General features: G+C 41.4%; 1 protein-coding gene across 3 annotated transcripts in view; it reads left to right on the top strand.

The window, feature by feature from the left end:
- LOC137335190 (phosphatidate phosphatase LPIN2-like) overlaps positions 1-22,394 on the top strand; it is an 84,219-nt gene that overhangs the window by 48,480 nt on the left and 13,345 nt on the right. For all 3 annotated transcript variants that reach the window (XM_068000385.1, XM_068000384.1, XM_068000386.1), the window contains exons 8-15: positions 3,239-3,338; positions 6,728-6,915; positions 8,001-8,094; positions 11,279-11,348; positions 17,022-17,111; positions 17,581-17,660; positions 19,577-19,721; positions 20,715-20,863. In XM_068000385.1, coding sequence (XP_067856486.1) covers positions 3,239-3,338; positions 6,728-6,915; positions 8,001-8,094; positions 11,279-11,348; positions 17,022-17,111; positions 17,581-17,660; positions 19,577-19,721; positions 20,715-20,863 — 916 coding nt within the window. The remainder of the gene's footprint in view (positions 1-3,238; positions 3,339-6,727; positions 6,916-8,000; positions 8,095-11,278; positions 11,349-17,021; positions 17,112-17,580; positions 17,661-19,576; positions 19,722-20,714; positions 20,864-22,394) is intronic.

Genomic DNA, 22,394 nt, shown 5'->3' with positions numbered 1-22,394 from the left:
ACTTGTCCAACCATAACCCAACAAGAGTGGACACATTCAAGAGAGGGGGAACGGAAATGGGGCAGGGGGTGGATGGAAGAACTGGGAGCGCATTGTGTATTGTAAAATCACTTGTGCTTTATCGTTGTTCAAACTACTCAATTTTGTGATTGCTACCATAAATTCTCATCTATAAAAGTATTGTATAAAGCTGTAAAGTGTGGCAATTTTTTAAAAAAAACAACTGTTATGAGTTTCATGATAATGCAAACTTTCATTTCATTGGTGCCACCAGGTAGAGCCCTTCAGGGAGCAGTTGACTAGTGCACATCTGGTTGATGTCAGGTTGTTGGAGTCTCGTATGTATCTGTCAAACACAAGAGTTACAGATGCAGGATAATTTTTTTTAGAAAAATGGGAAAGCAAACCAGTACTGCTCCTGCATCTTGAAAATTACAAGCAATTTACTGACCTCTAGTTGATCTCAGCTACAGTTAGACAGAAGCAGCTACAATTACATGGATTCCTTAACTCTTCCTCCTATCATATTTTAGAGATGAACAGAAGGCTTGGCAGTACCTGGCAGTCGTAAAATAAAATTGAAAATTGCAATAACTAAACTCCAAAAGAAAGTGACATTGAGAAATATGTTTAAAGGTGTTGGACAGAATCCCCCAAGATTCAGAAGACTGTAAATGGCTCAAGTTTCATGCCACATTATCTCCCAAATGTGTAACATACTCCCGATCATTTTATATGTGACTGAATAAACAATGATCATTTTTTGACCGTACAATATTGGATTTCCTGTGGTGCTGTTCAGTGGTATCACAGGTCTGGAGTATGATTGTAATAATTGGTTGGTTGCTAACCTGGCCTGTTTCTTTTGATATTTACAAACCACGATGATAGATGGGGTGATAATGGACTCGGCTGACCTGAAGAGGGTATTTAAGAGAGAGTGGTTATATTTAGAGATATGACAAATCTGTACATAATGTGTTGAAATAAAGAACCCACAAGAAGAGAGACTCACTATAACTTTGGATGTACTTATGCTGCCACTTTTGCATCACTGTAAAGCAGAACAAAAAAGATGGTCAGGTACTGATCTGACTCTGGAACGTTGAGTATTAGATCACCATTAGGCTGTCTTATGACACTTGGGTTTGACACCATATAGAATGTAACCAGTGTGGTTAGGGTCACCTACCCTAACTTCCCCCCCCCCCCCCCTATTTACTCCTGCTTGGATATGTCCGTATCTGAAGCACCTTTGGAAGTTTCACTATGTTAAAGGTATTTATGAATGTAAGTTCTTTTTGAGAGTGCTGTGCGCAGCCATAAAAATACAAAAAGCTTTTATTTCATCTGTCCTTTTGTGTTGTTATTCAATGGCTGCTCCATTTTATCATCAAATAGTTTGCTGTTTCCTTTCCATCAGCAGCTACATTCTTTCAGCCATTACACACCTGCCCTGTGGAACTCCTTTCCTTCAGCATCTCCAGTTTGTTACCTCTCTTGTCTTCAAAAGTATTCTAAGACCTAGCTCTTGGACAGTGTTTTGGCCCCTCCTAAACCTTCTTTCCTTTCTCCCTCCTGCTCAAAAGCCACTGATTCCCCTGTAAGGTACTCTGATGCAACTTTCTGTATGTGAAGAGTGCTCCAGATATGTAACTTTATTTTTTAATCTTCTTTCCCCTGTTTTTAAGTATCCTTGTGCTATGTGCCATTTTTAACAGTACAGCCAGGTGATCTGCCCCCAGGTCCTTGAGAACCATGGGTTGACTTGCCCTGCATTCTCTGCCCCCTCTTTCCCCCCCAACCATATGTGGGAAATGCCACTCTCAGTAGACTGATTGAAATCAATGTTTTAAGAATCAAAGACACAACTATCTGTCCTACTACTTTGAGGTGCAGTATGCTCATATATTAATGCATTGTCTCAAGATTGTTTTATATAAATGTGTTGAATATTGGCACTGCACTGCAGCTTAAAAGGTTATCTTCACTCTGCTAATTTGGAACTAGAACTGATCAGACTTATATTTATATATTCAAAAAGATTTTCAAGTGTAGCTGGTACAGAGTAAGAAGTCGTGAGAGGTAACAGAACATTAGTGTTAGCAAACAGTGCACTACAGCACATTATGCTCCTGGTTTATTTTAATGCGAGGCATAGGAAGTAAGAGAAGCATGTATGTTTCCAGACTGTTTTCTTGCTATACATCCTGACCTCAGTACAAGTCTTTCTCTTACCATATTCCTCTGCCCTTATGTGTCATGTGCATTCCTTTCAACTTCTGTTGTCAACCAGCAACCCGAAACTCAGGGTGGATATTGGATATGCTTGCAGGATTGCTTCGACCAATGTGTCTTTCAGCCCCCTGTTGACTCCAATCTCTATCTCTGTGTTCCCCCCCCCCCACCCCCATTGATCCTACTACAAAATGCTTCAGAGATCCTGATTGTATCAGCCCACTTACTTTCTTTGTCCCAGTCAACAAATTTGGAAGGAAAACAGATGGCAGATTTGATTTCCATCAGAAGTTTCTTGTTTTTTTTTACTTATTTTGATCATTTATCATTTTCTTTTCTGAACTCTGTCTATAATTGCAACTCCTATTTCTGGAAATTGGTAGTAGAGACAGATTGAAGTCTTAGGTAATATGTCAAAAGATGAGTCAGTGGCTTCAGCTGAGACCCTGTCAACTACAAATAAATGAAGTAATAAAGTATGGTAGTCCCAGAATCCAAGCAGAGAGCAAAAAGCTGAACCAGCTCACTAAGTCTGCATTCATATTACAAAATAGTTCAGAGTTCTTGGTTGGAATAAAAAATGTTATCACATGAACAGTATATTGACTGCACTGAAACAAAATAGCCCTTTGCATTTGGTAGATCTTTTCCAAGATGACTTTAAAAATGGGGTTTTGGACAAAGTAATTGTGTTTTGAATTGATGTGATCCATGCATCCAGTTAAAATTAATTTAAACTAGTCCCAAAAAATTTATATATAGACGAATAGGCAGCTGTTGTATTTCAAACTTCAATACTGAATATTATCCAATTTTAATATCAACACCTCATTCTAAATTAATACGTATAACTATTTTTCAAGCAAATACATGGCAGGTACTAAATCTGGAATGCAGTAATCACTTAGGTTCTAATTTTAGCTATTTATATTTTTCAAAAGTGGCAGATGCAAAGAATATAAGTGAACGCTAATGTTACATTTTCTGTGTTCTGGGATAGGTGGAGCTAAAAGAAGCCAGCATCTGGGTCCTTGTGATATCTATTTGGATGACCTACAAAAGTTGGATCCTAATGTTGCGGCTCTGTATTTCCCAAAGAGGTACTGTAATCAAAATGTACAGACAAAAGGAAGTCAGCAAAATGATTCAACAGACCGATAATAGCTGCGTTTTCATTTACTCTGTTACTTCTAACCGTAAAAGCTGCTCTGCACAGGAAATTTTTATTTGACATTTATTCAACTGTGACGTGCCTTCTTATGTTCAATGTTGTTGGTGTAGAAGATGTTATTTTTGTGCATAATTCTTTCGAATTGTGTTGACTAAACAAAATGGTACTGATATGGTGAGTAATCTGATTACTTAGGGTTACTCTGATTCGCAGTGTGGTGTAAAGAACAATATGATGAGCTATGAGGCCCTAAACATTATGTTAAACATCAAGCCTCAGTTTCTTACTGATAGTTGTAATGAGAGGCTAAGAGGAAATGGACGAAAGCTGATTAAAGGGATAGGGGAGATGGAAGAGGAGATGAAATGTAGAAGCCAACAAGTACAAAACTAAATGGAAAATGTGAAGTATGAGACTCGAAGAGTTGGGAGCTGTGGCAGTCAGAAGTAACTGTGAAGCGGATGGCTGGAAGAAACTAGGATTATTAAACTATTCACGATAAGGTTTAAGATTTTGAAAAATCTAACCTAATTTGTTTTTGGATAAATTAATTTTGTTGCATATCCTTTTGATGTACAGTGTACTGACAATTTAGATGACCAGACAAGAGATACCCTTTTGGTTTCCTAAATTGCCACCTGCGAAGACAATTAGATTTCTTTTGAAGAACTAACTGGCTCAGAAATGGACAACTTATAAAAGACGCAAAGAAGAGCAAACAACACTGAGATAGTTTGAGAGTGTGAATGAGATAGTTTGAGAGTGTGAATGATGTACAAAGAAAAATAGGGAGTGGAAGAATTTATTGAGTCTGCAGTTGGAAGTTGCAAATGACCAAAATTGTCTTATCGTTTTAGCAAAGCTCACATAGTTATTGGGTCTTCTATATTTGTCACTCTTTTTCCATAAATTATTATTATGCAGAAGTGGTACAATAAAGAACTGGAAAAAAATTCAAAATACAAACTATAAAGTAGGGAGATAAACTATAAGTCAAAAGTGTCAAGGGTCATAGATATGAATTGTACATGCTTTAACCATTCAGTCGCCTTGGGGTCAGCATTGTGAAGTCTGGAAAGTCCTCCTGAGAGACCTACGTGAAATGAGCATTCATTCAATGTATGTATAGTGTCCTCAACTGCACCGCAGTCTCCCCATTTTGCTATAGTCACTTGAAGCCTGGAGACTGTTAGAGGTAAATCATTTGTAAATATGTTAAAAAGAGTTGGAACAAGAACAGATCCCAGAGGGAGCCCATTCATCTGGATCCTCCATGTGCTCAGCTTACTGCATAACACCACCTGGAATTGTTTGTCTCGACGCATCAACTCTGTAGTTGTACTATCCCATCGAGGTAAAATTATTAGCGTCTTGACCAGTAGGCCAGTGTGTCAGACACTGGTGCTGTCAAGTCAAGAAACACAGCCCCTGTCTTCTCCTTCTGTTGGAAACCATTTTCTAAAAGGATGGTAACAGCAAGAATTTGGTCACAAGTGCTCTTATTTGATCTGAAGCCTGCTTGGTTACCCTTTAGAGCTGTGTCTACTATGGGGATAATTTTTTGACGCACCAGAGGTTTGTAAGCACAGCTCAGAGGTGAGAAAGGAGGGAGTGGTTCTTCCCTGGTTTTGTTGTAGACATATCATCCTTGCTTTCTGCCATATCTTAGGCATCTTACTCTCTTTGATGACCTGGAATTATTAAGATTTTCAGCCATTTTATGCTCTTCTTTCTTGGGTGCAGTAGCCTTAATGGCGAAATCTTGTTCTGCTCTCTCCACTTCCTCAGTGGAGAATGGCTGGAAGATGTCTTCCTCGCTCTGAGGTAGGACCAGTCTGCATCCGCACCATTTCCACTTTACTGATTCTTCAAAGAGCTCATCTCTGTTGGCTTTGTTACTCAGGTGTGTGGTGATACTGTTCAGGGAGACCTTACACTGACATATGGGTGGTGGTTTTTGTGCTGCTCCAAGCTTCTTTATGAATGACCATGCTTTTCTGCTCGGCCTTGTCCTGTCCATATCTGATGTAGTTTCTTCCCAACGTTGCAACAGACATTGAGGCTGTCAGTGAGGTGGTTTGCTATCTTCGAGTCAGTAGATTCTTCACACTGTTTCAGAAGTTCTGTACATTCCCCATCTAAACAGGGTATATAAGCCTTTTGACAACCGTGTGGGATGGATTTAATAGCTGCTTTGAAGATTGCTTTGAAGAAGTGAGTGTTTTTTACAGGAGTATTATGTTGTCTGCACACAATATACATGTCAGTCAGCTCTAAGTATTTTTTCCAGTCTGCTTTTCTGTAGTTACACCATAATCTTGTAATGGTAGTTATTATGGGATTATCACTCCTATCTGAGTAAGAATGGTGCGTTGTTGTTCCAAGAACTCCAGAGGAGGCTGGCAATAGATGTCTCCCACTACCCCTGCTGAGGTGACCCAGCTGAGGTCAGGAAAGTAGCCTTGCCTCCTTCATGCATATATGAATATGACTGGCTGTATAAGATCATGCAAGAGATATAAATCATTTATAGAAGCCCAGGCTGCAAGATCCAGTCCATTTCTGTCATATTCTCTGTAGCTGCATGAGGTGTGGTAGCTGTTGAAGTCCCCAACATAAATGGATGGATATTGAAATTTTGGTAAAATTGGGCATTCCAGGCTTCATCAGGAGGTTTATAAACATTAGCAACTTTAAATTGGTCACAGTGAAACAAAATAGTTGGTAAGATCTTCATGTTCACAATAACATATATCATATGAGTAGCTCTTCCATGTTTTCCATGAAGATTGTAACAGACAATGTCATAGCCTCTTAATGTAAGCCGACTAGGAAAGAAGGAGTCTACATGTGTTTCTTGGAAATGGATAATATCAACTTTATGATGAACCACGAGGTTCTGTATTACTGAGCGCTTTGCAGCTGACAGCCCCTCGTCACTGAGTTGAAGAATGAAAAGTGAAGAGCCAATGCAAACTCATCCAATACCACCGTAACCGGGATCTGGGTTATCCAGGTTTAGTTTGCTGTTTTCTGCTTTGGTTTTCCTTGAAGGATAATCACAGGATGCACGATGAGAACATAGCAGTATTGCACCTCATTTATAATATGTGGCTCCTATCTTTTGTCTTTTGATGATGTTGACACTACAGGTACAGGATGTATGTAATCAAGTCGCCACACTCTATGCATTACTATTAAATGCTTTGTGATTAATTTTGCTGATTGATGTTTAATGTATCATTTCAGCAAAATAACTAAATTTAATTTAATTATTTTGTCTGCCACTGGACTTAACTGCTCTTGCTTCCTTTTCAGTGAACAAGATTCGGGTTCTAAGCAATTGAATGAATCTGGTACACATTCAGAGTCCCAATCTCCACAGTCAGTAGGAAGTGCAGCTGCAGATAGTGGTACTGAATATCTGTCTGATTCGGCTAGTGAACTACCCGATGTAAATCTCTCTCTGTGTGGTGGTCTCAGTGATAACAATGAGATTTCTCAAGGTACAGTGAATTGGAGTACAGAGGCTTAAATGATCATTATCCAACATTTATTTGACTGCTGATTTCTGTAGTCTGTAATTGCAGAATGCTAATATTATTTTGGATTGCTCTGGTAACAGTTCTGCCTGGCTATTGATCACTCAGAATATTGTTTTCTTTTCATTGCTCTTTTAAAAATATTTTTGCTGTGTCTTCGACATGTCGGTGCTTAAATATTCTTTGTGTTGCTTTTAGCTAACATGTGGAAATTCTTCCAAACCTGATGCAACTCTTATTCCAAATCTATTTATGTGAATTTGGATTTTCTGCTTTATTTAAGTCAATTTCTTTTTTTTAAAAAAAGTACAGATACAGATGTGTTTTGCATTGGTGCAATTCTATTTTCATTTGCAATTTACACAAAAGACTTCTAAGCTGCCAGGTTTGAAAGCTTTCTCGCTTCATTAACTGGTAGGGAATTGCAACGGGCGATGCACCGATGATTCAATAGTACTTGGTCCACAACTTTTCTTTATCATTTGTAGGGGAAAAAATGTAAAGATCGGACCAAGAGATGGTTACTTTTGCCACCAACATAGTCAACCTGGATTCATTAAACACAATATTAAACACTGGATTTTGTTAAAAACAAACTAATTGCAGTATACAAACTCATATTTGTGTTGTCAATCTGCAAAATACATTAAAAAAATTACTTCACAAATGCACTGTGCACCCAATGTTCAACTGTTCCCAGAGAGTGTGCATAGTCACCTAAACACAATTTAAATTTGAACGTGAGGGAATATAATGTTTTGCCTCCAATATGTTTACCGACAGGAAGGCAACAATAAATGGACAAGCATCACCAAAAGAATAAAGAAAAAAAATAACATTTTTCCTTTCTTGGAACCATGTTGGTTGATTTTGTTGCACGATTTGTGCATTCTGTGATCAGCAGGTCCAAGTTCTGGTTGGTCATTTAGCTTTGTGTTTTTTGTTAAGAATTTGAGATGTAAATAACAAATTCTTTGCATGCATGGTAGAGTCTTTCTCAGCTGAGATATGTACAATATAATGACTCTTGAAATTATTAACTGCCACAGGAAAATTTGTGCAGCACATGGTTACATACCAGGAGCTGGTTGAAAATCCTGGAATTATTGATGATCCAAATTTGGTTATTGGAATCAACAAAAAGTAAGTTCATAAACTTCATAACAATGCATACTGTTATAGTGAGTGCTTGAGGCAGCTTTTTGTATTATTATACAGTCGCTTAAATTTCTGTTCACAAAATAGTAGTTTGCAATCTGGTATAAAATGTTGAATTCTCAGAAATGTGTGAAAATTGGTTAAAATAATCAAATGCATATGCAAATTTTATATAAGTAACATTGTGTTTATCCTGATTTAATATTGGTGAAATAGAAATAAAAAACCCCTGCAAACTCTGAAAATAGGAAACAAAAACAGAAAATGCTGGAAGTACACAGACAGCCAGTCAACTTGTTGAGAGAAAAATGTTAATCTGTCTTTTCTCTTTGCAGGTGCTGAATGACCTGCTGTATATTTCCAGTATTTCTTGTTTTTATTTTAGGGTGGTTAGAAGTTTGGAACTCTCTTTAGCAAATGGCAGTTGATGCTAGCTGAATTGATAATTTTAAATCTGAGATTGATAGATTTTTGTTAGCCCCGTATCCTTTATTACCTTGGGTTAAGGCGGGTATATGGAGTTAGGTCACAGATTAATCATGATCTCATGGAATAGCGGAACAGGCTCGAGAGGCTAAATGGCTTCCTCCTGTTCCTATAATAGTACAGCTATTCTGATTGTTTGTTTGTAGGTGTGTTTTTCAACAACTTTCTTTGTTCCATCCTGATTTCTTCACTCCTGTACATTTGAACTTTTCCAATCATTAATTATGTTCTGAGATTCTTAGTTTTTAGTAAGCTTCATTTATTTATTTGTATACCTGTATGTGGATTTTGGACTAATTCTGGGTAACACTAAATGGAAGCCAGCGATCCCATAAAGATTCATCATTACATGTAGCATTCTGAACAATGTTCAAAATTGTGTCCTGAACACAATAATCAGGACACAAGGTGCTGATAATCTAATTTTGATTCCAAATTGTCACCACAAAAAGGCTTGAATTCTTAAAATGGCTGTTTAGTAATGTAAATAATTTAAAATAGCTGACTGAGTTTCCTGTTGGAGAATGCTTTTTCTACCTCTAAAACCTGCTCTCTTAACCTCTGCCTCCAATTCCAAGCCTTGATGAGAGAGTGCTAGTTTAATATCATAAAAAACGGAGCCTTGTCAACCGTAGCTTGGGTGTAAACTAGCATGTAGAATGGTTTTCCTAGCTTTAAGTGGATTGGGAAAGCTGTGTCTGGCAGGAAGGAAGGAAGTGGATAACTTGCTTTATATAGGGCCTTAAAATGTTTAAAGTGTTTCATACTATCAATTAATTTTGAAGTGGAGTGAAAGCAAAATTTGTTCTTGTTCATAAAGAATATAATTGTCATATTTTTAACTTGATATAACTGGCAATTACATTATTGCAAATTGGAGGTTATAGTTTTTTTTCATTCGCTCATGGGATGTGGGCGTCGCTGGCAAGGCCAGCATTTATCACCCACCCCTAATCGCCCTTGAGAAGGTGGTGGTGAGCGGTGTTCTTGAACCACTGCAGTCGTGTGGTGAAGGTTCTCCCACAGTGCTGTTAAGTAGGGAGTTCCATGATTTTGACCCAGCAACGATGAAGGAATGGCGATATGTTTCCAAGTCAGGATGGTGCGTGACTTGGAGGGGAATGTGCAGGTGCTGTTGTTCCCATGTGCCTGCTGCCCTTGTCCTTCTAGGTGGTAGAGGTCGCGGGTTTGGAGGTGCTGTCAAAAGAAGCCTTGGCAAGTTGCTGCAGTGCATCCTGTTGATGGCACACACTGCAGCCACGGTGCGCAGGTGGTGAAGGGAGTGAATGTTTCGGGTGGTGGATGGGGTGCCAATCAAGCGAGCTGATTTGTCCTGGATAGTGTTGAGCTTCTTGCGTGTTGTTCGAGCTGCCCTCATCCAGGCAAGTGGAGAGTATTCCATCACACTCCTGACTTGTGCCTTGTAGATGGTGGAAAGGCTTTGGGGAGTCAGGAGGTGAGTGACTCGCCACAGAATACCCAGGCTCTGACCTGCTCTTGTAGCACAGTATTTATGTGGCTGGTCCAGTTAAGTTTCTGGTCAATGGTGACCCCCAGAATGTTGATGGTGGGGGATTTGGCGATGGTAATGCCCTTGAATGCCAAGGGGAGGTGGTTAGAATCTCTCTTGTTGGAGATGATCATTGCCTGGCACTTGTCTGGCGCGAATGTTACTTGCCACTTATGAGCCCAAGCCTGGATGTTGTCCAGGTCTTGCTGCATGTGGGCATGGACTACTTCATTATCTGAGGGATTGCAAATAGAATTGAACACTTTGCAATCATCAGCGAACATCCCCATTTCAGACCTTATGATGGAGAGAAGGTCATTGAAGCTGCTGAATATGGTTGGGCCTAGGACACTGCCCTGAGGAACTCCTGCAGCAATGCCTTGGGGCTGAGATGATTGGCCTCCAACAACCACTACCATCTTCCTTTGTGGTAGGTGTGACTCCAGCCGCTGGAGAGTTTTTCCCCTGTTTCCCATTGACTTCAATTTTACTAGGGCTCCTTGGTGCCACATGGTGAGCAGGTTATTGGTGAGTAAGTGCCGCTTGATAGCACTGTTGACGACACCTTCCATCACTTTGCTGAAGATTGAGAGTAGACTGATGGGGCGGTAATTGGCCGGATTGGATTTGTCCTGCTTTTTGTGGACAGGACATACCTGGGCAATTTTCCACATTGTCGGGTAGATGCCAGTGTTGTAGCTGTACTGGAACAGCTTGGCCAGAGGCGCAGCTCGTTCTGGAGCACAATTCTTCAGCACTACAGCTGGGATGTTGTCGGGGCCCATAGCCATTGTTGTATCTAGTGCACTCAGCCGTTTCTTGATATCACGTGGAATGAATCGAATTGGCTGAAGACTGGCTTCTGTGATGGTGGGGATATCGGGAGGAGGCTGACATGGATCATCCACTCGGCATTTCTGGCTGAAGATGGTTGCAAACGCTTCAGCCTTGTCTTTTGCACTCACGTGCTGGACTCTGCCATCATTGAGGATGGGATGTTCACGGAGCCTCCTCCTCCCGTTAGTTGTTTAATTGTCCACCACCATTCACGTGGATGTGGCAGGACTGCAGAGCTTTGATCAGATCCGTTGGTTGTGGAGTACTAAATTACATATTTTAAAAATAAATTTCTTTATACTGGTATAAATACCCTGGACTTTTTGTTTTTTATAGGTATTACAACTGGGCAGTCGCTGCTCCCATGATTCTCTGCATTCAAGCTTTTCAGAAGAACTTACCCAAGGTAGAAATTATACATTTGGCAAGGTGTTCTGATTCAGCAAAGGGGTTGTGCATACTTATATACTTAGAAATTACAAGGTGAATTATATATTTTTTTTATCAATAATCATTAGTCAAATTTACACTTCTTGGTGTAATTTTCCAGAACCGTAAAAGCACATGACACTGCCACCCAAGTAAAATAATTATTTCTCGTCCCTCCACTTCTGAAGACAGCAACTAATGCTAAAATATGGTTCTTTGGGTGCTGGAAGCTCTTCAATATCTTGCTGAATCGACTATTCTTTATGTGTGAGTTTGGATAATGACGATTGGTGGGCTATTTGATTATGGCATGTATTGCTGTATATTTTCCCTCACTTGCTGTTCACATCTGCAGTACCAACAGTGGCCATTAGGTAATGATTGGGAACCATAGCTGTTTTTTTCTTCCGTCTCTCCTCCTTTACTCAGAGAACAATGAGGTCAGTTGTTATACCATTACTGTCACATTGGCTGAGATCAGCTACTTCAGCATAGATCAGAGATCATTCCTGGGGCTTTCCTGGTCTGTATGACTCAGCAGTGAATCACTTGATGAATTCTGTATGGGCCAATAATGCATCTCATGGTGCAATTACCCATTGAGCAATGGGGCAACTCAGAATATAACCTTAAGGTAGAATGGGCGCTAAATTGGGCCGTGTAGTGCCATTGTTTCGGCGTTACACGGCCCCTCCGACATCCAAGATGGCGTCTTGGATGCGCACACACGTTTCCTGCTTGACATGCGTCAGACGCCATCTTGGTCTAGGAACCCCGAACACTGGAAGCATGTAAAGTAGGGAGAAATTGGCTGCAATCATTGTGCAATGCTGATTTAAAACGATACACATAATTTTGGACCTTAACACTCAACTCAACGCACAGTCTTTTGCCCGACCATCTAAACGTTTCTAACAGTGCCCGAAGGACCCTCCCACCGGCGCCATTTGAAGGGCCATGCAGGTGTTGCAGGTTAGTTGCTGGATTATTGCTTCTGGCTGCTGGAGGAGTAGGAAGTGTTTTTTGAAGATCCCTATTCTTCAGAGGTTCTACACTACTTTTTGAGAGTGCTTTGGCAGGTATTGCTTTACGGGTCGGGAAACTACAACCCTAGTGGAATAACATTCCTGACAACCATGGGCGGTCTGCTAGGGCTCACGTTGGGCATTGAGTGTTACTGGGAGCATGCAGAGAGCCCACGCCTAGCGGGTCAAGCTGCGAGGAGACGGAGGACGAGGAGGCGCAGGACACTGAGCAGGAGGCCCTACCCAATGAGGGCCTTCAGGGATCAATTCTCTTACCTCGACATGACCGAGGAGGATTGCATCCGACGCCTGAGGTTCACCAAGGAAGCCGTTACCGAGATCTGTCAACTGGTGCGGCCACAACTGCAGCCTCGGAGCAGGGCGAGGACAGCATTGCCTGTGGCTGTGAAGGTCACCGTGGCGCTGAATTTCTACGGCTCAGGAGCATTTCAGGCCTCTGCTGGCGACATGTGCAACATCTCGCAGTATGCAGTGCACTGTTGCATAAGGGAAGTCACAGACGCCCTGTACCACATGAGGAACAGGTTCATCACCTTCCCTCTCGACAGAGACAATCAGAACGAGCGAGCACGGGGGTTCGCCCACATTGCTGGCTTCCCCATGGTTCAGGGTGCCATGGACTGCACACATATTGCCCTGCGTGCCCTGCACATCAACTCGGCTGTCTTCGTCAACCGAAAGGGCTTCCACTGCCTCAACGTGCAGCTGTGCAACCACACGCATCGCATCTTGGAGGTCGATGCCCGCTACCCTGGGAGTAGTCACGACGCCTTCGTCATGTGGCAGTCCAACATGCCAGCTATCTTTCATCCGACTCGACAAGTCAAAGGCTGGCTAGTGGGCGACAAGGGCTATCCCCTCACGACGTGGCTCATGACACTGGTCAGGAATCCATGCAGACATGCACAGCAGGCCAATAATGAGAGCCATGCTGCCACACACAACATCGTGGAGCACACCATAGGCCTCCTCAAACAACGCTTCCGCTGCCTGGACTGGTCTGGAGGAGCCCTGCAGTACTCCCCTGAGCGGTTGGGCAGATTTGTGGTGGTCTGCTGCATGCTGCACAACCTCGCCATCATGGGAGACCAGCCTTTGCCACCAATGACTGCAGAAGATCCTGAGCCAGAGGCTGTGGAGCAGGAAGAGGAGGTGGAGGAGGACGCAAGGGTGCAGCAGGAACCACACGCCTTGTCTGCAAGGACTGTGCGTGCTCGCCTGATCCGTGCCCGGTATCAATAATTGGAACTACATCCCCCAACTCACCAACAGTCCGACATTCCCCACCTTTCCCCTCTCACAAGACAATCAAATCGCCCTCCATCACATTACACATTGGTGTCCCTCTCAGCTCAGTACATGAATAAAAACCACCACCAAATGCAAAATCAAGCTCTCACTTATGGATTAATAAATGAATATTTGCAAGCATAACAGAACTATTCACCCTTGTGCATTCCCTGAGTGCCTGTTGTCCGCATGCCCTTACCTCTCCTCATGCTCCTACGAGGTGCTTCCCCAGTGGCTGGAGCATGGGTGGTGGAAGGCTGCTGGCTTTCAATGGAGGAACGTCCAGATGGCCTTGGAGGATGACTTCGAGCAGCTCTGGGCTTGGAGGGCTCGGCTTCAGACTGCACAATCTCAGCACGGGCTGCAGCAGTCTGGCCTGGCTGGCCGACAGGCAACGACAGGGGCATTGGTGGAGTGGCAGGGGTGGGATCAGGAATGCTGTCGTCCTGAGAGAGGACAGCAGGTCCGACTGCCATGGCGCCACTGCCACTCTCCTGAGGCGGCGCCTCAGCACTCCTGGAGAGCGGATTGCTGGAGTGCTGTGATGCCCTGGAAGCCCTGTTCCACAGTGGTCCCCAGAACCATGATAGCAGCAGTCTGAGCTGCAAATGCAGCAGTCAGACCTTGGATGGCAGATGTTGTGCTGCAATGGATGCTGTGACATCAGTCATCAGACGCTGCATCATGGTGGGTTCCACAACTGTGCTGATGGAGGTGACCACCCATGGAAGGGATGGGCTCCGAGCACTGCGCAAAGCCCTGCGCCAAGTTGGAGCTGGACTCCTCTATGCCCCTTCTCATTATGCGCAGGCTTTCTGGCAGGCTTTCCAGTGCTCCAAGCATTTGTTGGTGTATGCTCATCAGCCGTCTTCTGTAGCCTGGCCCATCGAAGTCCTCATCTGACTCCTCTGCAGCAGAACTAGTGAGCGACCTCGCCCTCCGGCGAGTTGGGTCCTGTGGTATCCGCTCCCTCCGCCCCGGCTCTTGTGCACTTGTGCTCGGTGTCTCACCACGTACAGATCCCTCCTCTAACCTAACCTCTAAAGGACACGCAGTGTCAGCCTCTGAGCTGGTGGAAACAAGTGTCAGATCGAGTGACGGTATGGCTTCAGTGTCCTCCTCCTCTGGTGCCGCCATGTGTTCTTGGGTATCTGCAATGACAAAGGGAAACAGGTTGAGTTGTGGAGTGGGGAGAGGAGCAAGTAAGAGGTGCGTGCTGGCAGCATGTGCAGAAAAGATTATGGGAGGAGGGACATGTGGAAAAGGAGAAGGATCATTAGATATGCAGAGACCCCCCTTGACCGGGACCTCCAGCGCGGCATGTTGTAACGGCTGCAGCGACTGCCCGCCCAATGATCCTGAGCACCATCTCCTCTAGGGGGGTGAGGACGTGTAGATGGCCCGTCCAGCCTCCGGTCCCTCCTGCTGGCTGGTGCTATACACCACCTTCTCCTGCAAGACAGAGAACAGCGTGTCAGTGAGTGTCCTTTAAGATGTGTGGGTGATGTGCCTGTCATGGTCGAATAGTTGTCAGTTTGTGTGACTTGAGTGGTGGTTGTGTGGCCTGCAAGTGTGTAGTGTTATGTGCGTGAGAGATGCAGCATTGCGTATGGATGGGCAGGGTTTGTTGATGGGTAGGTGACGGGAGGTGTCGTGCATGGAGTATTGGTGCAGTTGCTAGGATGTGCAACTTGACACTTGCATTCACTCACCTTGACCACCCGTGTCAAGTCATTAAATTTCTTGCAGCGCTGCACCCACGTGCGTGCTGCAGTGCTCCTCGCATTCACCTCCTGTGCCAATGCCTACGCAGCTGTAATCTAGACGGTCTCCGGCCACCCTGCGGGTACAATGCTGCCCTCCTCTGGTCCATGCCTTCCGCCAGGGCCTCCAGAGCGTCATCCGAGAATCTTGGTGCCCGCTCTCTTGCTGGTGCAGCTACTCGTGATGCCATTTTCCCTTCTCCTCCTTGGCTGTGTATCTGCCATTAGAAATGTGCCTGCACCTTTAAGTAGTGCAGGCAGCTGATGATGTGCGCTGGCCACGCCCCATTTTCAACTTCCTCATTCTCCGTGCAGCCTCTCAGCAGCGAGGGCTGCGCTTGCTGCACGGAGATTTCAGGATAAGTAGCAGGCAGCACGAATTTCACGTGCTGCCTGCGGAGGTTCCGTTCAGTGGAGTGCGCTACCATCGCTCAGAACGGACCCTTGTCCAATTTTTCCCCCAATGTATTTATGTGATTGTCTGAGCTTTCTTTCTTTACTACTTTTCCTTTCCTACGCAAACCCTGTCCCAATATTTTAAACAAAAAACTACAGATGCTGAAAACCTGGAAACAAAAAGAAAATGCCGGAAACACTCAGCAGGTCAGGCAGCATCTGTGGAGAGAACAAACAAGTTGATGTTTCAGGTGTGGATTGGTCATCAAATATTTTTAAACCCGCTAACCAGATGAACTGAAAAACCAACAGTATTGTCTAGTATTGTTAGTGTCCATTTTATAAACCATTGAGTATTTGTACAGTGTGTCTTCAGATGGAATTCTCTAGATAGCTTAACTGACACTTAAGAAAAACATACTTCTCTTTTCCTTGAGAAAATTTCCCTAACATGTATATAAATGTGCTCTTAAATGGCACATATAATAACATTTCAAATTATTCTTTTTAATTAGAAAATAGAGTTGCAAAAGCTTATGCAAGAAGTAGCATTTCATTAATCTTCGGACAGGCATAAATGGACTTTGTGCATAATGATTAGTAATTTTTTTAAAATTGGAAAGTACATATGCTGCAGTTTAAGAATATTTACTGTCACGTTATCCATGCCCTAGTTTTCTGTGTTTTGCGTTGTCCAACTTATGTGTTCATAAATTGGAATAATGCCTATGTTGTTTTAATAGTTAATTCCTATATCTATTTTCAAAGATGAATTATTCTCACCGTCAGTTAGTTTGCCTTGCTCAACAGTAATCCCTCTACCTCCTGTAGAGAGTGGTTAGGTGCCTCCATATATTCCCAGTTAAATTTTGCCTGCAGTTAGCTTCTGGGGGGTCCTTCAAATATTGTCACAATTGAAGCAAATGAATTTGAGAAAGGCATCTCTTTGACTCAGACTCACAACTTCTTGGCTGGAAATTAAATATTCAGCTCAATAGTATTAATTCCTGTTATAATAAACTATTGAGGCGTCATCAGATTAGAACAATATGTATTTAGGAGTAGAAATTTAGAAGCTTAATGTGCATTGATTTTGGGATGCATAACTGCATTCTTGCTACTTGATCCCTTAGTGGTTATTCCTATTCATTGCAGGCTACTATTGATAAGCTGGTAAAGGAAAAGATGCCAAAAAAGACTGTTGGGTGGTGGTTCTCTTGGCGCAGGAAAAATTCTGCAAAAGAGGTATGCTTTCTTTTTTCTGTCTTTGTTTTACCATTTAAGTTATTATCTTTTAATGAAATAGTAAATGAACCAAGAACAAACCAGACAACAGCAACATAGTTAATGATAGGGGGAGTGGTACTCTATGGGAATCTGCTTGTAAATCTGCAACGAGTTTGTAATGACATAAAATTTATGCATGATTTACATTGATTCTGAGTCAGCACACATCATTTGGACAGCTAATAGTGACAAATGGAGATTAGATTTCAGTTCATTTCAGAATTAATCTGACTTCTGCAACTGTAAACACAATATGAGATCTTTTGAATAAAAATGCAGTACATATTGTTTGGATTTCATTTTTCTGATGCATTTAAGGTACAGACTGAGTAATTCAGCCAGAGACACTGCCTCTGTAATGGTTATCTTATTGCATGGCTTAGCTTCGTGCATGTACACAACATTGACGCAGTGTCTTTATTTTTAGCCAGAATCCAGTATCAAAAAAGGTGAAGATCAGAATGAAACAAGTGAAACTAAACAAGCCACCTTACTCGAGGGTTGCAGGTAATATTCAAGCATCAACTTTTCTTTTACAACCTTTACAAAAGTTAAGTTTGATAGTTATATGTGGCAACTGATTTTGTTTTGAAGTGTTAAAATAAACCTGACCATGTCTAATATTTACTAAATCATTTGTTGTTAAATACCAATGACCACAAAATATACTGGAAGTTATGTCGAACAGGAAGAAGCATTGAGATTTTACCGTCATTTACAGTATATAGATAAAATCACACCAATGTACAAGTGGCACCAGCAACGTTAAAACATATTTTGTTCTTGGGAGTTTACTGCCCATCCCTACTTGCCCTGATAATGGTGGTGGGCCTTCTCCTTAAACTGCTGCATTCTTTGTGTTGATGGTGTTTCCATCATGTTGTTAGGTCGGGAATTCCAGGATTTTGACCTTGGTACAGTGAAGGAATAGCAATTAATGTCCATGTTAAGATAGTGCATGGCTTGGAGGGAAATGGTGTTCCCATAATATTGCTGCTCTTGCCCTTCTTCGTGGTAGAGGATAATGGGCTGAGAGGTGCTGTTGAAGTAAGCTTGGCAGTTTGCTGCAGTGCATCCTGTCGATAGTACACACTGCAGCTGCAGTGTGCCCAAGTAGGTGGATACCATCGCAGGGGCGCTCATCATGCAGATGTTCCATCCTGGATGGTATCAAGCTTCTTGAGTGTTGTTGCAACTGCACCTATCCAAGTGATGTGAGTATTGTAGATTGTGGAGAGGCTTTGAGGGGTCAGGAGGTGAGCCACTTATTCCAGACCAACTTTGCAGGATGACCACTTGGTAAAAACTCATTTACAGCAGTGCATAAATTGCATCCAAAAACTGCACATGGTATCTGGGCAAGTTAGGATCAATGATTGAGAACTGTCAATTTAAAGTACGGATACAAGATAAGTTGGAAATAACTAGCTGCAGTATATTGATCCTGAGATCTTCATTTTTTATGGAATGGCTGGATGGACCAGGGGTCTGTACTGGGGCCTCAGCTTTTCACCATATTTATTAATGACTTGGATGAAGGAAGAGAGAGTTGTATATCCAAGTTTGCAAATGACATTAAGTTAGGATGTAGAGTAAATTGTGTGGATGAGAGCAGCAAGTTGTCTCGGCCTTGGAAGGGGTACAGCACAGCTTCACCAGAAAGGTTTAAATTATGAGGACAGGTTGTCGAAACTTGGCTTGTATTCTCATGAATTTAAAAGGTTGAAGGGTGAACTAATTGAGTTGTTTAAACCGATAAAAAGATTCAATAGGGTAGATACAGAGAAACTATTTCCTCCGGTGGTGGAATCCAGAATAAGAGGGCATAACCTTAAAATTAGACCTCGGCCATTTTGGAGTGAAACCTGGAACTCGCTCCCCCAAAAGGCTGTGGATGCTCGGTCAATTGAAATTTTGAAAACTGAGATCGATAAATTTTTGATAGGTAAGGGTATCAAGCATATGGAACAAAGGCTGGTGAATGGAGTTGAGTTACGGATCAGCCATGATCTAATTGAATGGCAGAACAGGCACGAGAGGCTGTTTTTAACCTCTAAATACCCAGAAGATCCTTCATGATTTTTATGTAAATCAGAACGCTCATAACATTTTTACATCTTTGAGCAGTTCCCTGTAGTTTTCCTTCAGCTACAAAATTATCGAATGTAGTGGTCCTATTTCTGTTTATACAAACTGATGTTTTGTGTTTTGAGATATGGGTTAAAGTCAGCAGGTGTTTTGTTCATTTTCAATATACAATGTGTAATCTATGTAATGCACTTACTAATTTAGACTTTATTTTTCTATTAACATTCTAATCAATTGTAATATATAATAAGGAAACCTGGGTATGACTGCTTTAATATATCAAATGTTGCCATTTGATTAACTTTTTAATACTTTATTATTTATTTATGGAACAGGCCTAAAGAAGAGTTAACTTCTAGTGATGATGACTTTAGTACCATCAAAGATCGTGCAAAGCCAGGTTCTAAATGGCGAGATTCACCTTGTCAGAGCAGTACAGCTACATACAAAAAATCCCTGAGACTGTCCACAGAAAAACTGGTAGGCAAATAGTTCTTAAATCTCTGCTTCAGCCATATAATTCGAATCATGAAATAAATTATTGATCCATTTTCATATTTAACACTTGCTGTAGCCTCGAAAGTTTACATGAAAAAGTCACTGCGTTGGGTGAATAAAGAAAGAACTTGTATTTATATCATACATTTCATGACTTCAGGATCAGCTGCTTTCTGGGAAAAATCTGATTGGCCTAGATACATTTCAAAAATAGTCATATTTCTAGAAGTGTGTGTGTATGTGATGGGAGGGAGAATGTATCCTTGTGTTTAATTATTTTTTGATCCACTATAATTACAAACTGCAGTTGAAAGTGGTGTATATTTCTATTTGCTGCCTATTTTAAACACTCAAAGTATTGGGCTTTTACTCGTACACCATTCTAATTTTATGCTGTTGCTGGCAGATCTCCTGTAGCATTGTTTACAGTTGTCCATGGCCTGGTGCGAAGTTCTGGTGCTAATCCAGAATGCCCCTTAAGGCCATTGCTCTAAATGCTGAAATCGAGTTATTGTAGTTACTTATAAACTGCTGAGGTCAATCAGAACTGTAAGTGCTTCTGAACGTGAGGTTCCAGATCAGTGACTGGCTTTCTCTTCCCACCGTGCCCCCTCCCCCCCCCCCCCCCCCCCCCCCAACCTCCAAGATTGTTTTGCACCTGTATCAAATTGTGATGTCTGATGTGAGATGGACAAGCACTAGATGCAAGACTTTTTGACATGGTATTTTAAAAATATAGATGGGCATGAAATTTGTGCACAGGTTTACATTGAGTTACCAATATAGTAAGTTAATGAATTCATAAATATCACTGTCTTGAAAAAAGTAATGTGGACAAGATGTACTTCTTCATGATTGAAGATGATGCAATTCTGTTTTGCAGCTGAAGCTTCATTGTTTGGAGCGAACCAGCAGTATCTCATTTTATAGTGTTGAATTATTCTCAATACATATTTGTTTCTTTATGCCTTTCAGAGCAGTCTGAATCTGAAAGATGGCCCAAATAATGCAGTGTTCAGTGTGACAACTCAATATCAGGGAACCTGTCGATGTGAAGGTACCATTTACCTTTGGAACTGGGATGATAAGGTTATTATATCCGATATTGATGGGACAATAACAAAGTAAGTGTGCCTATAGCCATAGTTATTTTTTGCTGAAGTCTGCGTTCATTAAACTAAATTTATAACTTAATAGAAATCCACATCTAATTTTATAATTGAATCTCACATTTTGCTTTTGATGGTAATGTGAATTAAGCCTGCCTCTTTCCATGCTGAGAAAAAGGATGAACAGTTCTTGAATTATACTCTTAACATTTGCAAAAAATAGTCACTTATTTGTATCAACTGAGAAATTTAGTGAAGCCCTCATAAATCCACATTTGGGTTAATTACACATTTCTTTAGAGTCCTGATTCTTTTGTCTTTTACTAAATGTTAAGTATTCTGGTTAAATGCACACTGGTTTAAAGCATATGCTATTTAAGAGCGCAGATTTTCATAGCTTTTGATGGATCATTCACTCACCTAAATTTACAGATTCTAATTTCATCAGCCCAATGTCTCATGAAGAGAAAATAACTTGTAGCTGCATTACTTTGTATTAAAAGATGAGCCTGCCCGAGGTATTGATAACTCTGCTTAAGAGTGCAGAGAGATGCATCAATTGTGATACTTCTGAGGAGTTGCTTGAGAAATTGGTACTCACAGCAGCAGTCAGTTTTAAGAGTAGACCATGTTAAATTCAAAAGCATTTTTACATTGGTGTTTATTTAGTTAAGATTCCAGATATGTCTGAGCTGGCTCCCCATGTTTTCACTGCTAAAACCCTTATCCCTCTTTAAATTCCAATCAGTCAAGCTATTCTTCAAGTTCTGTTAACTTCATAGCTGCGATGCACTTTACTTTTTTCTTTCTCTTCATATCAAACCTGCTCGAGCCAGGTGATCTGACTGTTGCTTGTTTTTTCTTTCATTTGTTGTTTTAATTGGTTGTTTCTGCTGTTTTAATAGAGCACCAAGTGTTGTTCTGAATGAAGGTAACAACTCATTTGCTTTATCAAAAGGAGTCTCTGACTGTTCCTGTTTTTTTATATATATTGTTGTGCTTGTCTTTTTTTTAAGAAAATAAGGAACGTTGGTTTACTTCCTTTGTGACCTCTATGTAAATTTTGCTCTGAATATTAAAAAAAAATCTGGTTTCACATGACTTATGCTTGTAGACATTCACTCAGTGAAACCTTGATTTATTCACTTTGATTTAATGCAAGATTCCAATGGAAGAGCAACACCAGCGCAGTTTAGTGCACAGGTTTTTCTGCAAAAAAACAAAATGTATTTTTAAGAAGGCTTCATAGGAAATTATTAATCCAATGGCAGGTGATTTATTCCATTTTTTACCATTATGTTACTGAATTACTTTGGTTCCCACTTTTTTTGCAATGGAATTGGACAGATTCAAAAATTCTGATGTACACATTCCTTTAAAATGCAGCTTGTAGCAGTTAATTATAAGGACACAGTCTCTAGCAGCATGTGGTGAGTGACATGCACGTGCTTCAGTGCACTTTGTTGTGGAATAATGACTCCCGATACAGTAAGTTCTTCATTTCAGCTGTGCTGGATTAAAGATACAGCAGGTTAGAGGTTTTGTA

This window comes from Heptranchias perlo, chromosome 19 (assembly GCF_035084215.1).
Source record: "Heptranchias perlo isolate sHepPer1 chromosome 19, sHepPer1.hap1, whole genome shotgun sequence".
NCBI lineage: Eukaryota > Metazoa > Chordata > Chondrichthyes > Hexanchiformes > Hexanchidae > Heptranchias > Heptranchias perlo.
Note: the sequence above shows the minus strand (reverse complement) of the source record. Positions and strands in the feature narration are given on the sequence as shown.